The sequence below is a fragment of the Schistocerca americana genome, chromosome 1 (genome assembly GCF_021461395.2).
Source record: "Schistocerca americana isolate TAMUIC-IGC-003095 chromosome 1, iqSchAmer2.1, whole genome shotgun sequence".
Lineage (NCBI taxonomy): Eukaryota > Metazoa > Arthropoda > Insecta > Orthoptera > Acrididae > Schistocerca > Schistocerca americana.
Genome location: NC_060119.1, coordinates 33,471,951 through 33,497,614, shown reverse-complemented (window position 1 = coordinate 33,497,614; position 25,664 = coordinate 33,471,951). Strand labels below are relative to the sequence as shown.

The 25,664-nt window shown below is 46.5% G+C and overlaps 1 protein-coding gene across 5 annotated transcripts in view; it reads left to right on the top strand.

The window, feature by feature from the left end:
- The window catches only part of LOC124620272 (calcium-binding protein E63-1), a 602,105-nt gene that overhangs the window by 333,004 nt on the left and 243,437 nt on the right, over positions 1–25,664 (top strand). Inside the window, exon 1 of one of the 5 annotated variants that reach the window (XM_047146974.1) lies at positions 9,242–9,302. The exons of the other annotated variants lie outside the window; for them this stretch is intronic. Within the exon in view, the coding sequence (XP_047002930.1) occupies positions 9,293–9,302 (10 nt within the window). The 5' untranslated portion in view covers positions 9,242–9,292. Of the gene's footprint in view, positions 1–9,241; positions 9,303–25,664 lie in introns of those variants that run through there. 5 annotated transcript variants of the gene reach the window in all.

The window sequence follows — 25,664 nt, the reverse complement described above, 5'->3', positions numbered from 1 at the left end:
GAAGGGAGACGAAAATTTAATAGTCATGGGTGACTGGAATTCGTCAGTAGGAAAAGGGAGAGAAGGAAACGTGGTAGGTGAATATGGATTGGGGGTAAGAAATGAAAGAGGAAGCCGCCTTGTAGAATTTTGCACAGAGCATAACTTAATCATAGCTAACACTTGGTTCAAGAATCATGAAAGAAGGTTGTATACCTGGAAGAATCCTGGAGATACTAAAAGGTATCAGATAGATTACATAATGGTAAGACAGAGATTTAGGAACCAGGTTTTAAATTGTAAGACATTTCCAGGGGCAGATGTAGATTCTGACCACAATCTATTGGTTAAGAACTGCAGATTGAAACTGAAGAAACTGCAAAAAGGCGGGAATTTAAGGAGATGGGACCTGGATAAACTGAAAGAACCAGAGGTTGTAGAGAGTTTCAGGGAGAGCATAAGGGAACAATTGATAGGAATGGGGGAAAGAAATACAGTAGAAGAAGAATGGGTAGCTTTGAGGGATGAAGTAGTGAAGGCAGCAGAGGATCAAGTAGGTAAAAAGACGAGGGCTAATAGAAATCCTTGGGTAACAGAAGAAATATTGAATTTAATTCACGAAAGGAGAAAATATAAAAATGCAGTTAATGAAGCAGGCAAAAGTGAATACAATCGTCTCAAAAATGAGATCGACAGGAAGTGCAAAATGGCTAAGCAGGGATGGCTAGAGGACAATTGTAAGGATGTAGAGGCTTATCTCACTAGGGATAAGATAGATACTGCCTACAGGAAAATTAAAGAGGCCTTTGGAGAGAAGAGAACCACTTGTGTGAATATCAAGAGCTCAGATGGCAAACCAGTTCTAAGCAAAGAAGGGAAGACAGAAAGGTGGAAGGAGTATATAGAGGGTTTATACAAGGGCGATGTACTTGAGGACAATATTATGGAAATGGAAGAGGATGTAGATGAAGAAGAAATGGGAGATAAGATACTGCGTGAAGAGTTTGACAGAGCACTGAAAGACCTGAGTCGAAACAAGGCCCCGGGAGTAGACAACATTCCATTAGAACTACTGATGGCCTTGGGAGAGCCAGTCATGACAAAACTCTACCATCTGGTGAGCAAGATGTATGAGACAGGCGAAATACGCACAGACTTCAAGAAGAATATAATAATTCCAATCCCAAAGAAAGCAGTTGTTGACAGATGTGAAAGTTACCGAACTATCAGTTTAATAAGTCACAGCTGCAAAGTACTAACGCGAATTCTTTACAGACGAATGGAAAAACTGGTAGAAGCGGACCTCGGGGAAGATCAGTTTGGATTCCGTAGAAATGTTGGAACACGTGAGGCAATACTAACCTTACGACTTATCTTAGAAGAAAGATTAAGGAAAGCCAAACCTACTTTTCTAGCATTTGTAGACTTAGAGAAAGCTTTTGACAACGTTAACTGGAATACCCTCTTTCAAATTATGAAGGTGGCAGGGGTAAAATACAGGGAGCGAAAGGCTATTTACAATTTGTACAGAAACCAGATGGCAGTTATAAGAGTCGAGGGGCATGAATGGGAAGCAGTGGTTGGGAAAGGAGTGAGACAGGGTTGTAGCCTCTCCCCGATGTTATTCAATCTGTATATTGAGCAAGCAGTAAAGGAAACAAGAGAAAAATTCGGAGGAGGTATTAAAATTCATGGAGAAGAAGTAAAAACTTTGAGGTTCGCCGATGACATTGTAATTCTGTCAGAGACAGCAAAGGACTTGGAAGAGCAGTTGAACGGAATGGACAGTGTCTTGAAAGGAGGATATAAGATGAACATCAACAAAAGCAAAACGAGGATAATGGAATGTAGTCAAATTAAATCGGGTGATGCTGAGGGGATTAGATTAGGAAATGAGACACTTAAAGTAGTAAAGGAGTTTTGCTATTTAGGGAGTAAAATAACTGATGATGGTCGAAGTAGAGAGGATATAAAATGTAAACTGGCAATGGCAAGGAATGCGTTTCTGAAGAAGAGAAATTTTTCAACATCGAGTATAGATTTAAGTGTCAGTCGTTTCTGAAAGTATTTGTATGGAGTGTAGCCATGTATGGAAGTGAAACGTGGACGATAAATAGCTTAGACAAGAAGAGAATAGAAGCTTTCGAAATGTGGTGCTACAGAAGAATGCTGAAGATAAGGTGGGTAGATCACGTAACTAATGAGGAGGTATTGAATAGGATTGGGGAGAAGAGAAGTTTGTGGCACAACTTGACTAGAAGAAGGGATCGGTTGGTAGGACATGTTTTGAGGCATCAAGGGATCACAAATTTAGCATTGGAGGGTAGCGTGGAGGGTAAAAATCGTAGAGGGAGACCAAGAGATGAATACACTAAGCAGATTCAGAAGGATGTAGGTTGCAGTAGGTACTGGGAGATGAAGAAGCTTGCACAGGATAGAGTAGCATGGAGAGCTGCATCAAACCAGTCTCAGGACTGAAGACCACAACAACAACAAATGCTGTTACACAACCAAATTGACGAGATCGTGTTGTTCAGGTCCCAGAAGACCACATATGCCAAGCAGCAGTAATTCACTATGTATATACTGTACAAAACCGCCCTTCTTAGGCAGACTTTACCTAACACATCGAATGCCAAATATACCTTACATGAACGCAACTCCGGACAGGACTCCAGTTGAGAAAATAAATTAGTACCCACAAATATCGTAACGAGCGTCACACACACAGCAAAAAGTTCCAACAACGCCGTCCCACATCAGAATGAAGTTCAGAAACCGCTGCTGCAGCTTCCAGGGGAAAATCTGACGAGCCAACCGAGCCCACACCCTAACCTGGCACACGACTCCAAAATTCAGCAACTAGTTGCCTCCGGGCCAGAGTATCACAGGACCCCACCGGACCTCCACATCAGACAGGCAGGAAGAACAAGTACTCCAATTAATCACCACCGCATGGCCAGCACAGCGGCGAGTCGCCTCCGCCCCAGCCCACTCTGCTCATATTGCGAGGCACAACAACCTTAGCGCTAGACACTAGCAGGTCAGGCAGAGAGAACTTCACGTTCCGTGCAATCCCCGGAAAACCAACTACCCTCTCGCTTTCCGCCGGCCACCGCAAACACACGCCAGCAAATCGCCCCCGGAGCGCCACCCGCACCAGGACAGCGAACTATAATCGATTACAGTGCGCGCTCTGAACAAGATCACAGGATAGCGGCGCGCGCCATATCAACATCACATACCTTGAACGAGAAAATGAGCTTTTTTCAGCAAGATAAGTGTTGGCAAGGGCAATAGGGTCGCGTCGGGAGCAGCGCGAGGCGTCAGTATGGAGAACATTGCTGTGGGTTCCCTTGATGCGGCTGCTGAGGGAGGCGCGGAGACAAAGGTGCGGCCAATGGCAACGCTGACCGCGAGAGTGGCAACGTGTCGCCTCTTGAGATCAGTGTTCACTCTGCGTGAAGCGTCACACAGCCTCGTGCGGAGGCCCCGATGTGAGCGAACGTCGCCACAATGCATTCCTCATTGTCATACAGGTCCAACACCTTGTGTGACGGAGTGGCATGCAGTCGGGTACGCAACATCATCACCTCCGAATCACATAACCTGCCTTTAGGACGGCGGGCGTCGTACAAGGTGATTATAATTAAACTCTCCCTACTTGAGGGGGCCCACATGTAAAACGAGTGATCGTAAGACAGTGAAACTTTAAGGAAACATTGTAAGGACACGCGGACGGGAAATAAGGAATGAACTACTGAAAGAAACACATTTTAATTTATGTAAGTCTGCAGGCTTTCGTGGCCGTTGTCACTGAAGTTAAAATCTTCTGGGTTATAACCCCGCGTCATGTTTCTTCTAAAATGATCGACGTTTCGACCCCTCTGCTGGGATCTTCCTCAGGATCTTCTGGTGTCCACTACTGCTACAACGCATTTTAATTTCCGCGCGAGAGGATAACATTTCTTAATTCCGTACCGTGTTTACGTTCCAGGTTACAAGCGATCTGCATCCACGACCGCCTGGAACCGCACTAGAGATTTCTCTGCTCCCACGGGGAACAACTCAGGTGGGATGTTGGCTACCTCCCTTCCTACGCTCGCCTCCAACCTCCAACGGGTGTCAGTGTCGCGTTTACAAACCCTGTCCTTCAGGCAACCCCACAGCCAGAAAAGGCACTGGTTCAGATGTGGTGATGTTAGTGCCCACGCTGTCTAGAACAACTGGCCAGTTCGAACTTCCGAATCGTGTTATTCAACCGCCGGCGCGAAAAGACGATCTCTCCGTAGTCTTTTAATGCGTCGACACTCGCGGAGACCAGCAGCGCTATTCCTGTTGTTTTGATAAAAAAGCTTTACGTGTGCAGACATCATCGTCTTGTCAAGCCCCATGCTGACTGTTTGCCATTGTAATGCATACTGCTGCATGTGTTTCAACCCTACGTCAGCCTACCAGTACCGGCGCCTAACGGCAAGCGTAGACACTAACAGAACCAACAACGCAAATCCTGCAGCGCGCAGTCAGCACATCATTCGCATAAGGTCGTGTATCCATACGGTAAATAGTTTTCGGTGGCACACTGCCTCTATCGGCGGAAGTTGAATTACGACCACTCTGTATCTCTGATCTGTTAAGACACTTAGAGGTCGGACGACCGCAACCAATGCTGCACATTGTGAATAAAATGTTCCACACTGGCTGTTAAAATACTTTTATTAAAAAGTCACGAAAGGTTTCGTATCACTCACTGCAGATGCATCTTCAGGTGATCTGTACAAGAAATTGAAACATTAAAGAATTACCACAGTTTCAAAAATAGAGGCGTCCTGCCATAAAAAGCCATTTCATTTCTTTAAAGAGTCATAGCGCGGCAAAGTAAATACTGAGATCGAAATCCCATCGTTCACCGTCACTATTAAACCAGTAGCACGCTAAAAGCGGTTGTCTGTGATTAAACTGTCTGGGATCGCACTGCATCTTTAAGAGGCAGGAAACCGAATAAAAGAATTTAAATTTCTGACTCCCATGTAATTATGGTTCAAAAAATGGTTCAAATGGTTCTGAGCACTATGGGACTGAGGTCATCAGAAACCTAGAACTTAGAACTGCTTGAACCTAACTAACCTAAGGACATCACACACATCCATTCCCGAGGCAGGATTCGAACCTGCGCCCGTAGCAGTCGCACGGTCCCGGACTGAAGCGCCTAGAACCGCTCGGCCACCATGGCTGGCTGTAATTATGGGAACGAACTAAAAGCACCACATTAGCATGTCTCAACTTCGACAGACGAGTATAACAAAGCCTTGACTGAATGCGTTACCACGCCGTAGACATCAAGGAAGTGTTAACGGCGCGAGCGTAAACTGTTCCGCTAGCTCGGCAGTATGAGCCACGCGTGCGAGGTGACGGTAGCACGCGTCTCGGACCGAACTGATGCTGTCTGTGGTTAGAGACGTGGGAGTTGGCTTTGTATGTTATATGGTCATTAGCAATTTCTTTTTTGTAAACATTCGTGGTTAATACAGTTAAAACTTAAATACAGGGCTATTACAAATGATTGAAGCGATTTCACAGCTCTAAAATAACTTTATTATTTGAGATATTTTCACAATGATTTGCACACACGTACAAAAACTCAAAAAGTTTTTTTAGGCATTCACAAATGTTCGATATGTGCCCCTTTAGTGATTCGGGAGACATCAAGCCGATAATCAAGTTCCTCCCACACTCGGCGCAGCATGTCCCCATCAATGAGTTCGAAAGCATCGTTGATGCGAGCTCGCAGTTCTGGCACGTTTCTTGGTAGAGGAGGTTTAAACACTGAATCTTTCACATAACCCCACAGAAATAAAAACGCATGGGGTTAAGTCGGGAGCGCGTGGAAGCCATGACACGAATTGCTGATCATGATCTCCACCACGACCGATCCATCGGTTTTCCAATCTCCTGTTTAAGAAATGCCGAACATCATGATGGAAGTGCGGTGGAGCACCATCCTGTTGAAAGATGAAGTCGGCGCTGTCGGTCTCCAGTTGTGGCATGAGCCAATTTTCCAGCATGTCCAGATACACGTGTCCTGTAACGTTTTTTTCGCAGAAGAAAAAGGGGCCGTAAACTTTAAACCGTGAGATTGCACAAAATACGTTGACTTTTGGTGAATTGCGAATTTGCTGCACGAATGCGTGAGGATTCTCTACCGCCCAGATTCGCACACTGTGTCTGTTCACTTCACCATTAAGAAAAAATGTTACTTCATCACTGAAAACAAGTTTCGCACTGAACGCATCCTCTTCCATGAACTGTTGCAACCGCGCCGAAAATTCAAAGCATTTGACTTTGTCATCGGGTGTCAGGGCTTGTAGCAATTGTAAACGGTAAGGCTTCTGCTTTAGCCTTTTCCGTAAGATTTTCCAAACCGTCGGCTGTGGTACGTTTAGCTCCCTGCTTGCTTTATCCGTCGACTTCCGCGGGCTACGCGTGAAACTTGCCCGCACGCGTTCAACCGTTTCTTCGCTCACTGCAGGCCGACCCGTTGATTTGCCCTTACAGAGACACCCAGAAGCTTTAAACTGCGCATACCATCGCCGAATGGAGTTAGCAGTTGGTGGATCTTTGTTGAACTTCGTCCTGAAGTGTCGTTGGACTGTTATGACTGACTGATGTGAGTGCATTTCAAGCACGACATACGCTTTCTCGGCTCCTGTCGCCATTTTGTCTCACTGCGATCTCGAGCGCTCTGGCGGCAGAAACCTGAAGTGCGGCTTCAGCCGAACAAAACTTTCGGAGTTTTTCTACGTATCTGTAGTGTGTCGTGACCATATGTCAATGAATGGAGCTACAGTGAATTTATGAAATCGCTTAAATCATTTGCAATAGCCCTGTATAAGTTAATACATCTCTGAAAAACCTTACTTGTAAAATCAACTTCTTTGAAAATGTTACATTGTACTATTTTTTCGAACCATGAAGTTTATGACGTGGCTCGTAATACCGACGTATCAGTACTGTCCACACTGACGCCGTGCACACTTCTATGCCGCCAGAATGTAGAATGCAAGCGTGGAAACGTGTATGCATTGTGTTGTATAGGTACTAGTTGCCAGTTTGTGGGATGGAGGTCCGTGCCTGTGGCACTTGCTCGTTAAATAGAGGGACGGTCAGTGATGTTTGTGAATCATGCTGGAGGTGCGTCCTATGATTTGCCATATGTTCTCGATTGGACACGGATGTGGTGATCGAGCAAGCCGAGACAACATCTCGACACTCTGTAGAAGGTCTTGGGTTAGAAGAGCGGTATATGGGCGAGCGTTATCCTGTTGGAAAACAACAGCTGGAATGCTGTTCATGAATGATAGCACAACAGGTCGAATCACCAGACTGACGCACAAATTTTGCAGTCAGGGTGCGTTGGATAACCATGAGCGTCCTGCTGCTGTGATACGGAGTCGCACCCCATCCTAGGTGCAGGTCCAGAGTGTCTGCCATGCAGACACGTTGGTTACAAGCCCTCGATTGGGCTCCTTGTAACGAACACACGGCCATCATTGGCACTGAGACAGAACCAGCTTTCGTCAGAAAACACAACGGACCTCCACCCTGCCCTCCAATGAGCTCTCGCTTGACAGCATATGGCAGTGGTTTGGTTTCTGGCTCAGCGTTGCTCCTGAAGTGATCGATTTGTAACCGCTGTATCACTGCGGTATCAACAACTGCTCGAATTGCTGCTGCAGATGCATTAAGATGCGGCAGAGCCATACGCCGAACATCGTGGACTTCCCTGTCGGTAATACGACGTGGCCGTCCGGAACCCAGTCTTCTTGCCACCGAACATTGGTGTGACCACCGCTGCCAGCAATTACGTACAGTGGCTACATCCTTGCTAAGTCTTTCTGCATTATAGCAGAAGGAACATCCAGCTTCTCATAGCCCTATTGCACGACCTCGTTCAAACTGAGTGAGGTGTTGGTAATGGCGTCTTTTTTCACTTAAAGGCATTGTTGACCAAACTCTGCTCACCATGTCAAATGTCAAAGGTAAGTAACTCTCACGACGTTTCATTAGCTGTGACATCGTCGCGAAAAAACAGTGACCCGTATATGTAATAAGTTTCCTTTAATTTAAGTCTATGGTCACAAACTTTTTGTTAACAGATTACAGGTTTCGGTCTTTAATGACCATCATCAGATCTGTTTCATAAAAACAAAGTCCTAATGTACTGCACGGTGCCACTATGGCTGCAGTACATTAGGACTTCGTTTTGATGAAACAGATCTGATGATGGTCATTAAAGACCGAAACCGGTAATCTTTTAACAAAAAGTTTGTGACCATAGACTAAAATTAAAGGAAACTTACCTCACGACCTTTACAGCCCGTATTTGAAGCAAACCGTATTTGCATTCTCATACTACCGCTTCTACCAGCGGCCTTGCCGCAGTGGTAACACCGGTTCCCGCGAGATAACGGAAGTTAAGCGCTGTAAGGCTGGGCTAGCACTTTGATGGGTGACCATTCGGTCTGCCGAGTGCTGTTGGCAAGCGGGGTGTACTCAGCCCTTGTGAGCCAAACTGAGGAGCTACTTGACTGAGAAGTAGCGGCTCCGGTCTCGTAAACTGACATACAACCTGGAGAGCGGTGTGCTGACCACGTGCCCCTCCATATCCGCACCCAGTGACGCCTGTGGGCTGAGGATGACACGGTGGCCGGTCAGTACCGTCGGGCCTTCCAAGGCCTGTTCGGACGTAGTTTAGTATATGCGACTGGGAGAATTTAAACAGGCGTTATATTTGAGCTGTAGAAACACGCCTGCCAACTTTCGTTTATGTCGCACAACTCCTTCTCGGTGTTACGAAATTTTTTTCGCATCAGTCTGCACTGTGGGCAGCTTGCGGGACGTTACTCGCGGACCGTACCTCGCGTACACTTGTGTACGGCAGTCTCTGTGCTGTTCTACTTCGTCTTCCCTGCTGCCACACCCTCGTTTGGCCTGAGGGGAAGGTCGGCGGCAACCGTACCGGCAAGGTCGCGCCTGTTACGTGTGGAACGAGGGGAGACGCCGGGGACGGACCGCAGGCGTTGTTCCGGCGGCAGAGTCCTCGGAGGCGGCCCTGTCTGCGGCGCCCCAGGGTGGGCGTCGCGCCGCCTCCGCTCACCGCCCGCAGCTCCGCGGAGCGTATTGATCGCGCGCGCGCCGCCCAGACGCCGGCCGGATCACCATCAGTCGACGCCCGCCCGCCGACGCCGCCGCAGCTGCCGCCTCCGACGCCGACGCCGACGCCGCCTCCCACTCGACACTCTAATAGCTCGCCATGCCGGAAGGTAAGACCAGCGCTTCAGAATACCCGCGCTCCTTCGTGGTTGGGTGGCTCACTAGCAGGCCCTCACTGCTGGGTCCGCAGGCATTGTTATCGACGTGCCGTCCTCTTACGTCGACGTGCCGTGGACGACACCAAAAACACGCACCTGTGGGGGCGTTGCGCTGTGCTTAGCTTCGGAACCAACTATCTGCGATCACTGGTCTGTCAAGTAGCTCTAAGGTAGTGGGGTGACGTCTCTAGCGATTCTGTAGAATTCGTGTCCAACGTAAAGCCCCACAATGCAATATGAACTACTGTTTACTTTCACAACAAACACAACAGTACGTTGATAAAATAAGCTCTATGTTGGTAAAGTACGAAACAGTACTTTCACCAATTCAACTGCAAAATTTTGTCAAAAACCGAAGTCTGTTGGGAAACACCCCGTCAGCTGCTAACGAATGTGTTTATTGTACTGCCAGTTCCGACCTACACAGCCATCACCGCACCACAGAAAGTGACCCTAGCATAACGTAAGAGGTTCCAAATAACGATACAGGCGACATGCGCGTTAGGCAGTTTATGGCATCTGATGACATGACATAAGTGTTCGGATTGGTGCTGTCTTTTCAAATTACACCCATCACACACATTTCATATCTAAGTTTGTTCCTCTCTTGTGATTCTAAAGAAGAAATTTAAAAGCAGATTTCACTATAGGTGTTTTTAACTGGAGGGAGAAAAGTACGTATGTCAGATTGTACGTAGATGATGCTAAGGTGATGCTTTGCGGCGTGATGGTCATGTTGTAGTTAGTAACTGGTGGCACAACACAGAGACGCACTTAGCAGCTGTCGGCGTATTTTGCAACGTGGCTCACAAAATACGTCGAGTGCCGACCATGGAAAATATTCGGTTAAACGTTTAGCTCTTCACTTTTACCGACAGTTTAATTCAGTATGTAACAAACTGCATACCCCGACATTTTGTTATTTATGAAGTTTTCTCAGCGCATTTCCGGGTGTCCGGTTGCGTTCGCTTGGTTTCAGATAGCGAGCGTATCTCAGATCACAGCTCTCGGCAGCTGACATGATGACCCGATCAGTTGACTGAATACTGTACGGAGAAATGAAATCGTCAGCACGCCTGTATATGTGGAAATCAAACTACTATTCGTCTCGTGGCGATGCTACTCCAGCAAAAGCATTAACTTGAAAAACACATGTGTTTATTTTTCCATCTCAGAATATCATTTTCCTGATTCGTATCCAGTGCTTTCTATAATCCGCTAGCACATCAGCGCCTGAGTGCGAAACTAGTAAGTTATTGCACTACCTCTGTATGTTTACTAGGTTAAGAAAGGATTTCAGACGCCGCATGAAAGCAGTCTGAACCAACAGTGGCGTAACGGCGACGTGGAATACTGCCTGCGTTGCAACGAGGCAGCGAGAGAGGACTTGTCGCTTGGTCACACCACTGGCTTTTAGCGACGTAGCGTTCCTCTTTTTTCCAAAGTATAGTGTACAGAATTTGCATCCGTATCATATTGTTAGCTCTAACTGCTGCTGGTGCAGTGTGGCGACTCGTTCTGTGCTGTGATGGGTGAGTCTGCCAGTGAGAGGAACACAAAGGCTGCGTGCGGGCTGGTGTCGAGGAGCAAGCTGCTCCCCCCCCCCCCTCCCCCCCCCCCCCCTCTGATGCCAGTAACGGTGCCGCCCAGCTGGACGAATGACCTCCAACAACACCACATGCGGTCATTCAATGGAGTCACCAGACACCTCAGCGCGCTGATGAGGTCCTGTAATGAGGAACCGCGCACCACCACCACCACCACCACCACCACGACCACTAGCACGAGCACCACCACCACCACTTCTCCTCATTCCATTTAAACCCCAATGATGAAATTTTTTTTTTTTTGCGTCTCTAGTAAAGGAACCGGATACCACCATGTCGACGAACACCGTTACCGATATCGGCTATTCAGACACGTCTTCACATCCCACAGTCGAATGGCGACATGAGGAAACATCCGTGTCCCATAAGTAACCGGACTGACACCACATGTTGGCCTCCTGTGAACTTCCACAGATAATGTGGCACACCTATTACTTAGCAACGTGACTCATTTCCATTAAGTGAGAAAGCACGATTTATACAGACAATCAACGATGCACTAGCAACGCGTTACAATGACAGACACTAGGCTCTGCCTCCAATAGTGTACGTATGGTTTTGAGACTTGTGGCAGTTGCACATGTTCTTTTGTTACTGAGGCAGGAGAGAGACGGGAATGGCTGCTGAAGGTTTCTGGTGTTTCTGCGTCTACAGTACAATAATTGAAGAACAGTTACCATCTGCTGTTTATTACAACAATAAATATCAGCTGCTCGACAAGCATTTACAATTTCAGTTAACTGAATCTTCCGACGGTATTTGGTAGAACAACATTACAATAAATGAAAAGCGCTAGTTTGCTTTTGTCCTGCATTCCCGAGCCTAATTCTCTTGTAAAAAATAACATCAGAGCTTTAACAAAACAACAATATTACTAACATATTCTCTTTCTACAAATTTAATTGATTTTAATTTAAAAATTTCTGATGTTAAAACAAATATATGCATAAAGCACAGTCTTGGAATTTAACGATTTTTTAAAGGCACGAACGTAAATTGCAACTGTAAAAGATGGTGCAAAATTAATACCTCCTGATTTTTACTTTTAAACCATAACCATAAAATGTACTCCTGAAGTTTCTTGACCAAATGGAGAATTTTTGTAACCTTGAACACATACACAACATTATTATCATTATTCCATTAAAATGTTCCAAGTATCAGTTATTATTGGTTTTGGTTCTTGCGCTTACTATAATTTAATTAAAGAGAATTGTACCAGACGCGTTTCGGTTTTATTTACAAAGCGTCTGCTGTGGTCAGTCTGCTAACTGGATGCGTACGTTTGTACATATTTTTTTTATTTAGGTTAAAAACAACGTTTTGTTTATAGATTTGGCATGCAAGTTACTTACGGTAACTTTATAAACAAAAAGCTGTTTTTAACGTAAAACAAACAAAACTGTAGATACGTATGTATGCAATTTGCAGAATAACCACGGAAAATGCTTTATAAATAAAAGCGAAACTCGTCTGGTATAATTCTCTTTAATTAAATTGCACGAGCGAGGTGGCCTATTGGTTAGAGCACTGGGCTCGAACTCGGGAGGACGACGGTTCAAAACCGCGTCCGGTCATCCTGATTTAGGTTTTCCGTGATTTCCCTAAATTGTTTCAGGGAAATGCTGTGCTGGTTCCTTTGAAAGGGGACGGACGAGTTCCTTCCCCATCCTTCCCTAATCTGATGGACCGTTGACCTCTCTGTTTAGTCCCCTCCCCCAAATCAACCAATTAACCAGTTAAATCGCAGAAATCTCAAGACGGAAAACCAATAGTAACTGATTTTGACAGACGCTGCGGGGAAGATGGAAAATGCAGACAAACGTATTATGTTCAAAGTGTGATTAACTTACTTGAAAGACATCACGTACTCCGTGTATTCTACAAATATAACTAATATTTAACACCGGCTGCTTTCTGTGCCTTACTCTAGGACGCAAAAGCGCATGCAGAGAATCCCAGCAACAACCAATGCGGAGAAAAAAATTTGGAAATTTGTGGCAAGTTCCTGTGGGACAAAACAGTTGAGGTCATCGGTCCTTAGGCTTAACTAGCTTAAAATAACTAAGGACGACACACACACCCTTGCCCGAGGAAGGGCTCGAACCTGCGACAGGGGAGCCACGCGAACCATGGCAAGGTGCCAAAGACCACGCGGCTACCCCGCGCGGCAATGCGCAGAAAGAAAGTATTTAAACAGCTCGGACCACAACATCGTTAAGAGGCTGTCTAACCAACAATACCGTTAAGAAGTAAGAAAGAAGGAGGATTAAACGCCAGTGACGATGGTGTTGTAACATTGGCTTCAAACAACTTTAGAATAACGCCCTTCGGCAACACGATAGCTATCGTCGAACACCACCTTGACGAGGGAACGTTGAGATCATTTCCACTCTTGAAGAAATAGCCGTCAGTGCCGGAACGCAGCTAACAACTGGTCGAGCTGTTGGCTCGGCTAGGCACGTGTACACCAGGCGGCTCCCACTGCCCGGTACACAGCCAAGCGTGGCCGCGCGTCACCCGTGGCCTGTTTTGCAGGGGTCGAGCAAAAATATGGAGACACCAAGAAGACAGCACTTTACCAATCCTAATACGTTGCAGGAACACCCTCTGAGATTCAAAACAGCTTCGATTCTCTCAGGCGTCAGTATCTTCTCGCGTAGTCAACACGATTGAAGTCTAGCAACGTTTCTGACAGCACGCCGCCTCAGAGGGCATAACAGCAGACGAAACAGCGGGCAGGGCTTTCACCGCAGCCTACACTAGTGACTGATGACTTGATATCCGCTCACTCTGAAAGCAGTCGTAAGAGTGCAACGAACGCTGCAGATTGTCCTCGGCTCCAAAACAAGTCTTGGGTAGGCGCACGTACAAAGCAAATAACTTTTTTCAAAAGCTGCGACATGGCCGCAAATGTAACAGTGACCCGAAAATGTAGAATAAATTTCTTTTATTTCACGTCTATGGTCACAAAATTATGGGTCCTCAGACAACCGGTTTCGGTCAGCAATGACCATCTTCAGGTCTGCAGCAAAGTTCAGGAGATTATCTATTTATTGTTTTAAGCTATAGACGATCCACTAACTGCATTTGTGTTTTTTTCCCATATTTTGCTGCGGATCTGAACATGGTCATTGGTGACCAAAATTGGTAGTCTGAGGACCTACAAGTTTGTGACCATAGACTTGAAATAAAAGAAAATAACTTTGACAGACGACGATTCTATTGCAGCTTTGTGGAAGGAGGGATTTACTAAAAGCAGGCCCCTCACAACAAGGAAGGCATGACAGAATTATCGAGATATGTCATTCAGCATTGCACGAGGGTTCTCTTCCTTGGGGGGAGGTGGGATGTTCCAAGACTATAACGCGCCACGTAGCCATAAGTCTTCAGAAGTGGCTTGAAGTGAACAATCGTGACACCCGAATACGTTTTGGATCTTCCTTCAGTTACACTACCTTGACCGTCTCGATCATCGTGTACTTTGAATGATTCTGCCAGCGATGTATGCTTCAGCAGCAGTGGACTGCGCTGCAGACAACAGTGTTGACGATACGCTTACGGCCCTTTCAGAACTTGACTCACTTCCGGCACTCATAGCTCTGCTTCAGTTGCAATGGCAGCTTCCCTCCATTCTTGGAGGCGATCATAATAACGCGATATTATTGCTCCTTGCCGTTTACCACCAACGCATCAGACACTTCCGTGTCACCGTCGCTTGGAGTATTAGTAATATAATGACAAAAAAGCTGATACTGCCTGATTTCGTCAGAATGCCGATGTGAACTAGACTAATTAGTTGATATTTCGGAAGACCAACTCCAGTGCACTCAATAATTACCGGCTGTTACCCATCGCAACACAAATACACCACGACACTTCAGCAGCTCTCATCAGAGTTAATCGTACGATACGGGAAACTGTAATGTGTTGGTTGCCCGAGCGGTCTAAAGCGCTGCAGTCATGGACTGTGCCGCTGGTCCCGGCGGAGGTTCGAGTCCTCCCTCGGGCATGGGTCTGTGTGTTTGTCATTAGGGTAATTTAGGTTAAGTAGTGTGTAAGCTTAGGGACTGATGACCTTAGCAGTTAAGTCCCATAAGATTTTCACACACAGTTGAACAGTGTTGGTTCCAGCTGTGCAGCTGCGTTTAGCCCGTTTGACTCTCAGTATCCTTGCCGGAATGGAGCGTGTAGCGGAATAAAAGGGCCGTAAGTAAAGTTCGGTTGTGATAAGGTGAGTATCGAGATACTTTTGAATGCACACAGTCTGTGTGTGTGTGTGTGTGTGTGTGTATTTTGATTCGCTTGTAACGTGACACCTTCAGTCAAAGACCTATTGAGTATTCTTTAAATAAACTGTGTGAAGCTCAGGAAGTACAAATACTGGTGAACTGGACTGGGCGCTTGGCAGACATTTCAGCATGTCTTGCATTTCTCTAAAAGTTCCGAGTAGACCCAACTTTTGCTCGGCAGTGCTCTCCATATTATCTGATGTATAGCACCCAAGTGAATACCTGTATTCAGGCAGTAAACATGCCTAAGCTCTTTTGGTAGGAATACCACATTTCCCAAAAACACCGCGGATAGTGGTCTTAACACGAGGGCGAAATCGGCATGGTTATGGAAGTCTTTCCCCAGGCAGAGGGGTACTTCCCGCTGTACTGCTGCAGGTAAACACTGTTTTTAACTGTTAGCCAACCACCCACACGTCCGGGGACGTCAGTGAGGTCAGAGTGCTTACTTTTATAAATGCCGCCTTGAATGTTTTAGGGGCTCTTTTTTCACTTCTTCCATGCCCTGAAAACGCCGCCCTTTTTAGACCCCTTTAATTCTAGGGAAGAAAAGAATCACAGATTTTCATATTCGGTGGGATTAACCGTTGCCATTTCGTTTATGGCCCAGTGCTGTCTGACACTTAGTGCCATAGGACTGGAAGTGTGACTGTGGTAAACACTCCTGTTCTTTGATCGCCACAGTACGTGTCGTTTATCCTCAGTGCATCGTGCAATCGTAGGACATAATGCTGGTTAACCGTCATCCATGTGCAAACAATTAATCGTGGACTCTTCCCTTAATAAATCAGTTTTGTTTTCACGCTGGTTCCCGATTGATTTGCTTTCGTCTGTCGTGATTATGGAGCAGTTTCCACGATGCTTCGCACAACGCTTCGTTCCCGTACACCTGTTAAAGTAGAACGCTGATCGATGTTGTCACGTTGTTCCGCTATACGTTATCGAGTCACATTAACGTTAACACCTGTCAAAAGCCTGGATAACCATATTTCGCAGCACTGACGTGCAGGAAGAGAGTCAGTGATGTTCTGGAAGGTGCCATCGGGGATGAAGAGCCGTACTGACTCGACTGCCGCGCTAGGTTTAATGGTTGAGCGTCCATGAAGGGAACAGCCCCTACTGAGGTGATCCCACAGATGCTCGACTGGGTTTAAATCCGGAGAGTCTGCTAGTCAGGGGAGTACTGTAAGTCATCCTGGTGCTCTTCCAACCACGGACGTGCAATGCGAGCTGTGTGACACGTTGCATTGTCCTGCTGGTAGAGGCCAAGGTACCGAAGAAAAGCAAACTGCATATATGGCTGGGCACGGTCCCCAAGAATACATGCATACTTGATCCACTGTGTCTTCCAGAATGACGTAATCACACAGGGAATGCTATGAAAGCATTCCCCCAGTCCCTAACGCTGCCTCCTGCTGTCTAGATCATTCCAACAGTTGTTGTAAGGCCGTAAACGGCAACGACCATCTGTCCGATGGAACATACGACGTGATTCATCCGAAAAGCCCACCTGTCGCCACTCAGTCGACGTCGAGCTGCGGTGCTGTCTTTGTCGCAGATGAACAGCAGTCTGAATGGTTACATGAAGCAGGAGTCTGCTGTGGAGGTATGTACGCGGCAACGTTCGCTCAACGTTCGTCGAGGAGACACTGCTGGTAGCCCGTTGGTCGATCCGGGCGATCAGTTGCTGAACAGTAGGGCGGCGGTTCACCCATAAACACCTCCGCAGCCGCCATTCACCTCTGTCTTCTTATGGCCTGTAATGGACCACAGTCGCCTCGCCGCCGGTTTTGGGTAGCGCCATTTTGCCATGCACGACGTACTTTAACCACGGTACGACGTGAACAGTTTACAAACGTAGCAGTTTGGGAATTCCTTCCACCCTTGACCCGAAATCCAAGGCTCATGCCCTTTAGGACATCAGGTAAATCGCTTCGTTTCCGCATTACGAATGCGCTGTTCCCCGCGTCCCCTCGACACGTTTTATATACTCTAAATGACTCTCCACAATTAATGTGACGCAGGCCGTATGTACAATTGCGGAATTATCAAACACTGTTTACGAAAAAGTGCACTTCGCCCTTAGTCATGCGTCCATATCAATGATATAGATAGTACGCAAAATTTCAACGAGGGTGAAAAGAAAGCTGTCTTGTCGCGACATTTAATTAGAAACACGTCTATCAAAATGACAACAGTACGTGAAAGATGAATGTATTTTATCTTTCCTCCTTTTCCGCTGATCCCTAATCTGTTCGATTACAATTATAAAAAAGACGTTTGGGCGCAGTTCGGACGAAAAGTAAGACGTCTGTACGAAATATGAAGCCGTGGGTCACTCAAATCACCTGTCCGTTTACACATGTTCCAGAGAATAATTATTTTACTATTCCCTAACAGTGTTAGAGGAGATTACACAGTTTAAAAGAAACAGGGATATAGACTGTGTTACTGTGATTTGGTTGCGAACTAAAGCTGAACTTCAGTTCAATATTTGACAACACGTATACTTCAGTGTCAATGTTAAACGGTACTGAGGCTACATTTTCTTCTTTCAGTCGTATTATGTAGTCTACAAATGCATTCATCTGTATCTTTTGGCGTTGAAAATTAAATTATAATGCTTTGAAACTGTTTTGCAAAAAAACATATATATATAGCAGCTGTGTAGTGGCATTTCTTCTCGTTAGACAATCGAAGATCCCACACATGGGTGTAGACGTCTCGCAGATGATCAGCTTCCTCGTATGTCTTTCGGTGCACACAGTCAATCACTTTTACAATGACATTCATTTCGCTGTTCATCAACCAGATGTAGACAAGTTTTTTAAATATAAGAAAACAGCAACAACCTGAGATTCTGTTTATGTGGCCAATGACTGAGAATCATGATTATGGTACGAATCAATTCCATAATTTTATCCAAAAAATTTATCAGTTTCATAACGGCTGGAGTATATCAAAATGAAGAAAGGAACCGAGCTGTGGTGATTTGTTTGTTGAAAGTTGAGGGAAATATCGACAAAGAGAGATCCCGTAACGCTGCCGACCTCAGGGGACAAAATGTAGTGTTGCCTTGCCTTCTCTGAATGTGCACCGCAAGTATCGCCAAGAAGCGAGAACAGATACGGACTTTTTTTTTCACTAGCTACTTATATTTTATGACCCACCGTCTAATTTCTTATGGTGGATCGTATGTCGCCACTTAGCCGCTGTGACTGGGTCCGGGGTCCTGTGTGACTGAAAGCAACACCACACCGGCTCCCGTCCCCACTCACACCGTTGCCCGTGTCCCGCCACGTGGAGGCGGGCTCTGTTTAGTTCCATTTGATATCTTTATTTTTTTTTTTGCAGCATTATAAAAACTTATAACTAATACAAAATCAAGTAAGATATTAATAAACAAAACGAAATTAAATATTTAGAAAGAAGGAAGGAAGAGAACTGAATAGAGAAGGGATAGGTATAATGCTGCCCGTCACCTGGTTGTGGGCGGCGGCCCGGGTCTTGGAATGACCCTCAAGACGCTGTCCGTCGCTCACCATGCCTTTAACGTCTACCATCCTAAAAACTAACTTAACTAGAAGAGATTAGGGTACGTTAAAGCTAGAAACTAACACTAAGACCTCCATGTCCAGCCTGCTAAACTAATTACGATGTACAATAGAGAGGTAACTGATTTTGTGCTTGGCTCAAAGTTGCTAATGAAAGGGTACTTGTGGTAAAAGTAATAAGGTAATCACGCTAACAGTTTGTGTTGAGCCTACAAGGCTCCTGGTAGAGTACATCAGGCGCAAGCACCTCCCGGCCCCGCCGACAACACGACCTGAACGGTGGTTTTCCCCGATCTACCATAGGTATCCGTCGGGTTGGGCTCAAAAGAGAGGAACCACAATTAAGATCCTTCCGTCCAGGACGTGCGCCGCCTCTTACCAGGGTGGCGTAGGTCCCTTGAAGAGGTGCCTAACGTTAAGCTTCAGATCAGAAGTTGTTAGTGTAGTGGAGGTTGAGGTATAGGCTGTGTAGGTTGGTTGTACAAACAGTTTACGCTGAGCCAATGAGACTTAAATGATACGTGGTGTGGTAGTTAGCACCTTCCGGCCCCGCCAGCAACACAGCCTGAGCGGTGGTTTTCCCCGATCTACCATGGGTGTCCGTCGGGTTGGGCTCAAAAGAGAGGGACCACAATTAAGATCCTTCCATCCAGACTGTGCGCTGCCTCTTAACGGAAGGCGTAGGTCCCTTGAAGAGGTACCTAGCTTATTAGACATGGAGATACTGTTAACTATTTACATATAAGGTGCAATCTGTTTTTAGGATTGTGTGTGGCTTGTGCACCTCTTCTCGGTTGTTCCACTCTGTTCTTTGAATTTGACTTGGTTGACACTATGGATCATCCGCGCTGGACGCTTCAATATCTGTGTTTGTGCCCTGGTCTGTATCTGTTTCTTCTTCATCACTCGTGGTGCTAATCATATCTGTGTGTCCCTGGGCATCGTGACGTCTGTTTGGACCGATTTGCCTTCGGTAGGGTCTGTTGCGCAAGTATTCTATTTGTTGGATCTTCGAGATTTCGTCCGTTAGTTTGTTGAGTTCAGTCCACCTTTCCCGGTCACGTATTATGGCATGTAGTTCGTTCTGAGTGTTCAGGCGATTTATGTGTACTGTGTGTCTTATGTTCGTGCATTGTCCGCAGAAGAAGACAGTATGTTCAGGGGAACCTTCTTCCCCACATGTGCATCTATTAGTCTGCTGCAGACTCACGCGGTACAGGTGCGTGGGATAAGGGCCATGTCCTGTGATGAAATGTACCATACCGCGGCTGGGTTCAGTATGTTTCAGTTTTAGTCTTTCCCGGATGTCAGGGAAGAAGTTGTATACACGGCGGCCCTTATCGCTGTTGGCCCACTCGCTCTGCCAGGTATCCACTCGCCATGCTCTGAGTTGTCGTGTTGTCTCAATCGGTACACCAGTGATCTGCCGAACCTGGTCTATTCTCCCCATCCTAAGCCAGTACATTGCTGCGCGGTACCTGATGGTGATACCTATGGGGAAGATTCCCATGACGACACATGGTGCGTCATTTGATGTTGTGTTGAATGCCCCTCTTAGTCGAAGTAGAACACTTGGTTCAGATGGCTCTGAGCACTATGGGACTCAACTGCTGAGGTCATAAGTCCCCTAGAACTTAGAACTAGTTAAACCTAACTAACCTAAGGACATCACAAACATCCATGCCCGAGGCAGGATTCGAACCTGCGACCGTAGCGGTCTTGCGGTTCCAGACTGTAGCGCCTTTAACCGCACGGCCACTTCGGCCGGCTGAAGTAGAACACTTCTTTGGCCTCGACGTACAGTGGTTCTGTTGGTTGAGAGATTTAACCTGTGGGCCCACGTACTGGCAGCAAAGCATAGTACTGACTCGAAGAGAGCGCAATGGTATGTTCGTGTCACTGACGGGGGTAGTCTGAATTGTTCCGAATTTAGCCTAGCCAGTTTGTGTACTATCTTTTCTGCTTTGTTTGTGCATATTCGCATGTGTTCGTGGAAGTTCAACCGTTCATCAATGTATACTCCTAGATAGCGTGTGACTGCTAGTCTTTTTATGTTTGTGTCCCCGATTTTGACTATTGGGTTCCTGCGCAGGACACCCTTTAGCAATGTATAAGTTGTTTATTTCTTGCTATCTTTAATTTATTATCTGTGCACCATTAGGTTATTGTCCTAAGTGTTCCATTGGCTCTTTCTTCTAGCTGGGCACGGTTGTTTGTTGAAGCTACGACGAGTAGATCATCAGCATAAGCGACAACTCCATCTGTCAAGATGTGCTCCTCTAGTAACTGTAGGAGCGGATCTATAACTATGTCCCAGAAGATGGGTCCGCAGATCGATCCTTGTGGACAGCCTTTTGTAATTCGTTTAATCACTTTCTGGTTGTCCATTTGCCAAACGACCGTTCTGTCTCTGCAGTAGTCCATCAAACTATTATACAGAGACTCCGGTACCTGCAGGTGTCTGAACCTCTTGAACAAGGCCGGCCACCAGAGGTTGTCGAAGGCACCTGAGATGTCTATCATAATTGCTAGTATGTATTTGGAGGGTGTGTCGTGTACTATTTGGAGTGCTCTGTTAATTGCGTCGTCTATAGATTTCCCTTCCCTGAAGCGGTATTGGTGTGGTGTCAGAACCCGTAGTGTTCGGTGTGCTTGTAGTCTTTTGCAGAGTAGTTTATCTTGTACTTTACCAGGTGTATTGATAAGGCAAATTGGTCTGTATGACTTGGGGTCTGATGTGTCTTTGTCTGGAGCCTTTTTGATGATAACCGCCTTCGAGGTCTTCCACACTGCAGGCACACGGCCCAGCCTTAATGCATCGTTTAACAGCGTTGTGAGAAACGGGGTGATCTGCGGTGCAATTTGTTTCAGTACCTCAGAGTGGATACCATCCGGTCCAGGCGCCTTTTTGTTTTTGAGTTCTGAGATCGCTGTCGCCACTTCTTCCTGCGCAAATGGACAGGTGACGGTTGGTGTGGTGTATACTGTGTCTACTTCGCGTCTCAGTGCTGCATGTTGTGGTGTGTCTGTGTCTGCGATGTCGTCGGGCAGGAGTTTGCTCAGCAGCAACTCCGCTGTGCGTCTCCAGCCCTTAGTCATCTCACCATCCTCCTGTCGCAGCGTTCCCAGAACCAGTGGGCTCTTAATTTTCTCTGTCACGATTTTGTATGGTTCCCCCCAAAAGTTTAGTTGTGTTTGTGCTGCTACATGTCTGTTCCAATGGCCTTTCCTGGTCTTATTCAGCTCAAGTTTATATTTGTCCTTGGCAAGCCGGTAGTCGTGTAGTCGTAATTGTCTTTCTCTATCTGAAATTGCTCGTTGGTAAAGCTTACATTTACGTTTTGAGTCTTGTTTGAGTCGTGTTAATTGTGTAGTCCAGGGAATATTTTGGTGTTTTGTCATTCTTTGTGTGGGTATGCAGGTGTTCTGTGTGTGTGTAATGATATCTGTCAGCATGTGTGCTCTGTAATCAACACTGCCGCTGATGTTTTGCGGTATGTGCTCATGTATTTTTTGTCTGACCCTGTCCTAGTCTGTTTTGTCAAATAATAGTCTTTTTGGTAGTGTTTCTGTGTTGACGTTTGGTGTACCACTTAAGGTTAGTGTGATGATCTTGTGGTCGCTAGCAGTGATCTGGTCATGTACGGTCCAGTCTCGTACGTGGTTGATGGCGACATTATTAACGAGGGTGATGTCTATGTTTGATGAATGACCGTTGTGTCCGATGTGAGTCGGGTGGTGTCCTTCCTTGTTGAGTACGTGTAGTCTGTTTCCTTGGATGATGTCATTTATTATTCTACCTCTGTCGTCAGTTCTGTCTGAATGCCACAGGGTTGATCTGGCATTTATGTCTGCACAGATGAGAAGTTTTTTGTTGCCAGCGTATTGCGCAACATCTCTGATGAGGTCTGCGTATGGTTTGATGCAATGACAGAATTGGGCGGACAGCGACGCGATGATCCAAGTATCCCCCTTGTGTGTGACTTCAACTGTAACTAGGTGCTCGGAACAGAGTTCTGTAATTTTGTCTGGATGTATTTCTTTGTTTAGGATTATGACAGATGCCATGCAGCCTGTCCCCTCCGCAACTGTCACCGCACTTGGAGGAAAGTTGGGGATATGCCCTTGTATACTGTAGGGCTCCTGTATGCACATAATGTCACTTTTCAGTTCACGTAGGACCCGTGGGAGCTCCGAATTTACAAGTATACTCCGCATATCATTAAGCTGAGCTATTAGCAGTTAGGGTGTTTAACGGTGGCGTAGCACTTGCTGCCAGTTTGACTGTAATCGAAGTATGTTCTCCCATGAGCCCTTACGTGATCCTTGTAAAGCTTGTCCATATCGAATGGTTCCTCCCTGCGGGCGCACACCTGCATGAGCAGGTCTAGTAGGCTGTCTGGATCTGTTGGAATATTATCCGTTTTGAGAATCAGTCTATCGGTTTGCTCTGATGTACGGAAACAAACAGATTGGCCGTACGGGTGTAGGGTGCGGATGAGCATCCGCTGTGCCGTCTCTAAGATGTCTCTTTTTTCTAGCCTACTTAATTTTACGTTTATGTCTAGCTTGTCGTAACTAAAACTATCGGTGTCGATGGCGTGTGTTGGCGTCTCTGCAGCCGTGACGTGTCGTGATGGTGTGGTGGCGTTGCTGTGCACCTCTGCGGGGGGCGCTGGATTGGCTTCCTCGTTGGTTGTTGTGGGGGTTTCCTTGGGCGTCGGCATTGAGGTTGTTGGTTGGGGGGCTGCGAAGGTGTTTATATCATCAGGGGTATGCACTTTCGTATCACTAGGTTTTGAGGCAGCCTGCGATTGCCGCGATTGGTCGTCACACGCTTTCACTTTCGGGACTCTCTTAGGCTGTTTGGGTTTTCTATGCGGTTTTAGTTTCCTAAAGGCTGTGATGATTCGTTTGTTTTTTGCGTGTGTTTCGTTTGTGCAGTCTTGATCTGTATCAGATGTATTGGTTGTTTGTGCCTCCATTCTGCATTGATTTGACGTGATTTGGTTCCCACTTGAATGCTCGTCTACGCTATCTGTGACAGACATAACAGCTTTTGGTATATTATGCGCACTGTCGCCTCTATTGCCAGACCCTCCGCAGACTTTTGTTGCGGTTGTTGCTGCGGCTTTTTGTGTGGCATTCGTGGTGTCTGCCGGCGCTGGTGCCTGTTCAAGGTCGGTATTACGGTTTAGAATATCGTTGTTATGAACACTACAATCTCTGGCGTAAAGGCAATAATAGACGTCGCCTTCTTCCTCTGTTAGTGAGTGAGAGAGAGTTATTTTGCGTTTGATTTGATTACAGTCTGAGGTGTCTAATTTGTCCATGTTTTCTGTTTCGGCTCCAGTTGTGCTGGCTTGCGTTGCAGCTGTGTTTAGCACCGCTGGGTTCAAGGTCTCACCTTGTATGAATTTGATTGGTTTGATTCGTCCTTCGCATTTTGTAGTGTCGTATGTGCGTCGTTGTGCTGGAGTGGATGGGTGATCTTGAGTCGTTAGCAACGCTGTTTTGTGCAGTTGCTTTGGTTGGTCATGTGTGGTATGGTTTTGTGGTCTGTCGGTATCAGGATTTGGGGTTATCATGTCTATTCTCAGTAGTTCGTCTTCGAGTTCGTCTATCCTGTTCATAAGGGTCGTCTGGAATGTCATCCAGTACATTATTTGTCTTTTGATTAGTTTGGCGGCTTCGGGTGACATTTGTCCTGTGAGTGTTATGTCGTCTATGTATTCAGTGATTGCATGATGGCTGTCCTCCAGGTTGCCTTTACTCAAGCTGGTTGCTTTACAGCAACGACACGTGCTTTGCGAGTGCTCCTCGCACGCTATTCGCCCCCAGTTGCGCCCGGCGTCATTATACAAAGTCTCCAGCGCTGATAACGTCGGGGGGCAGGGCCTTATCCGCACAGGTGATCCACTTCCAGATAAGGCGCGAGGCCGCTTTGTAGTCACGGCGTGGGCCGGAATCTATACGGCGGCAGCGGAGGCAGCAGACAAGCCCCTGTAAAAAGCTACACTTCCTCCCTCAGTTAATCAAGATTTTGAAAAAGCCCTTGCCTTAATTACAACTTTCATTAACCTCCACAGTAACTGCACCCGAAAGTTTAATTGTACACAGTTTTCCGTCAAATATCCCACGCGTGCGCTTTACCGAAGAGTAAATTGGGCGGCTGATTTTCGCGACAAGGAGGGGAGTAGTAGTTAAGCCACTGGACAAGATTCCGGGGGCGTGGGTTCAATTTGTGCTGGGGTAGACTGCCGCCACCACAGCAGGCGGCAAAGAGGTTGCGAGAAGATAGTAGGCACAAGCAACGCGCCTATCAGGGGAGAGGCCTAATATAGACTCGCAGGCAACGCGCCGCCAACGCACTCTCGACCGCCAGTATTTAGATCGCCGCCGTGGACCGGAAGGCCCAGTCAGTCATCCAGTGAGTCACCGAGTGGAGTCTCCAGTCAGTCACAACAGAGTCTCGGTCTCAGGCAGCACACAGCGACTAGAGTAGTGTACATGGCGTGACTTGTACTTCACCAGCACTGACGCTAATGTGAACTGTTACGGAAGAGCTTGTACCACGACGCATGGACTATTTCGAGTAAAGTAGCTCTCTCTTTATGTTAATAAATAAAGAACCCTGTTAATACATGCATGAAATTATGTTATAGAAAGAGGTACCGGCCACCAAACAGCATCCTGTGCGTGCTTCCCATGATACAAGCCTACAGTGACAACGAGGCGACACAAAACAATTCACAGTCCTGCATTTCTGATTTAAATTTTCGGAATCCTTCGGACAAAATGCATCGCTGGAGCTCACCACTGTCCTTCCCCAAGTTGGGGGAAAAATAAACATTTGTCAGG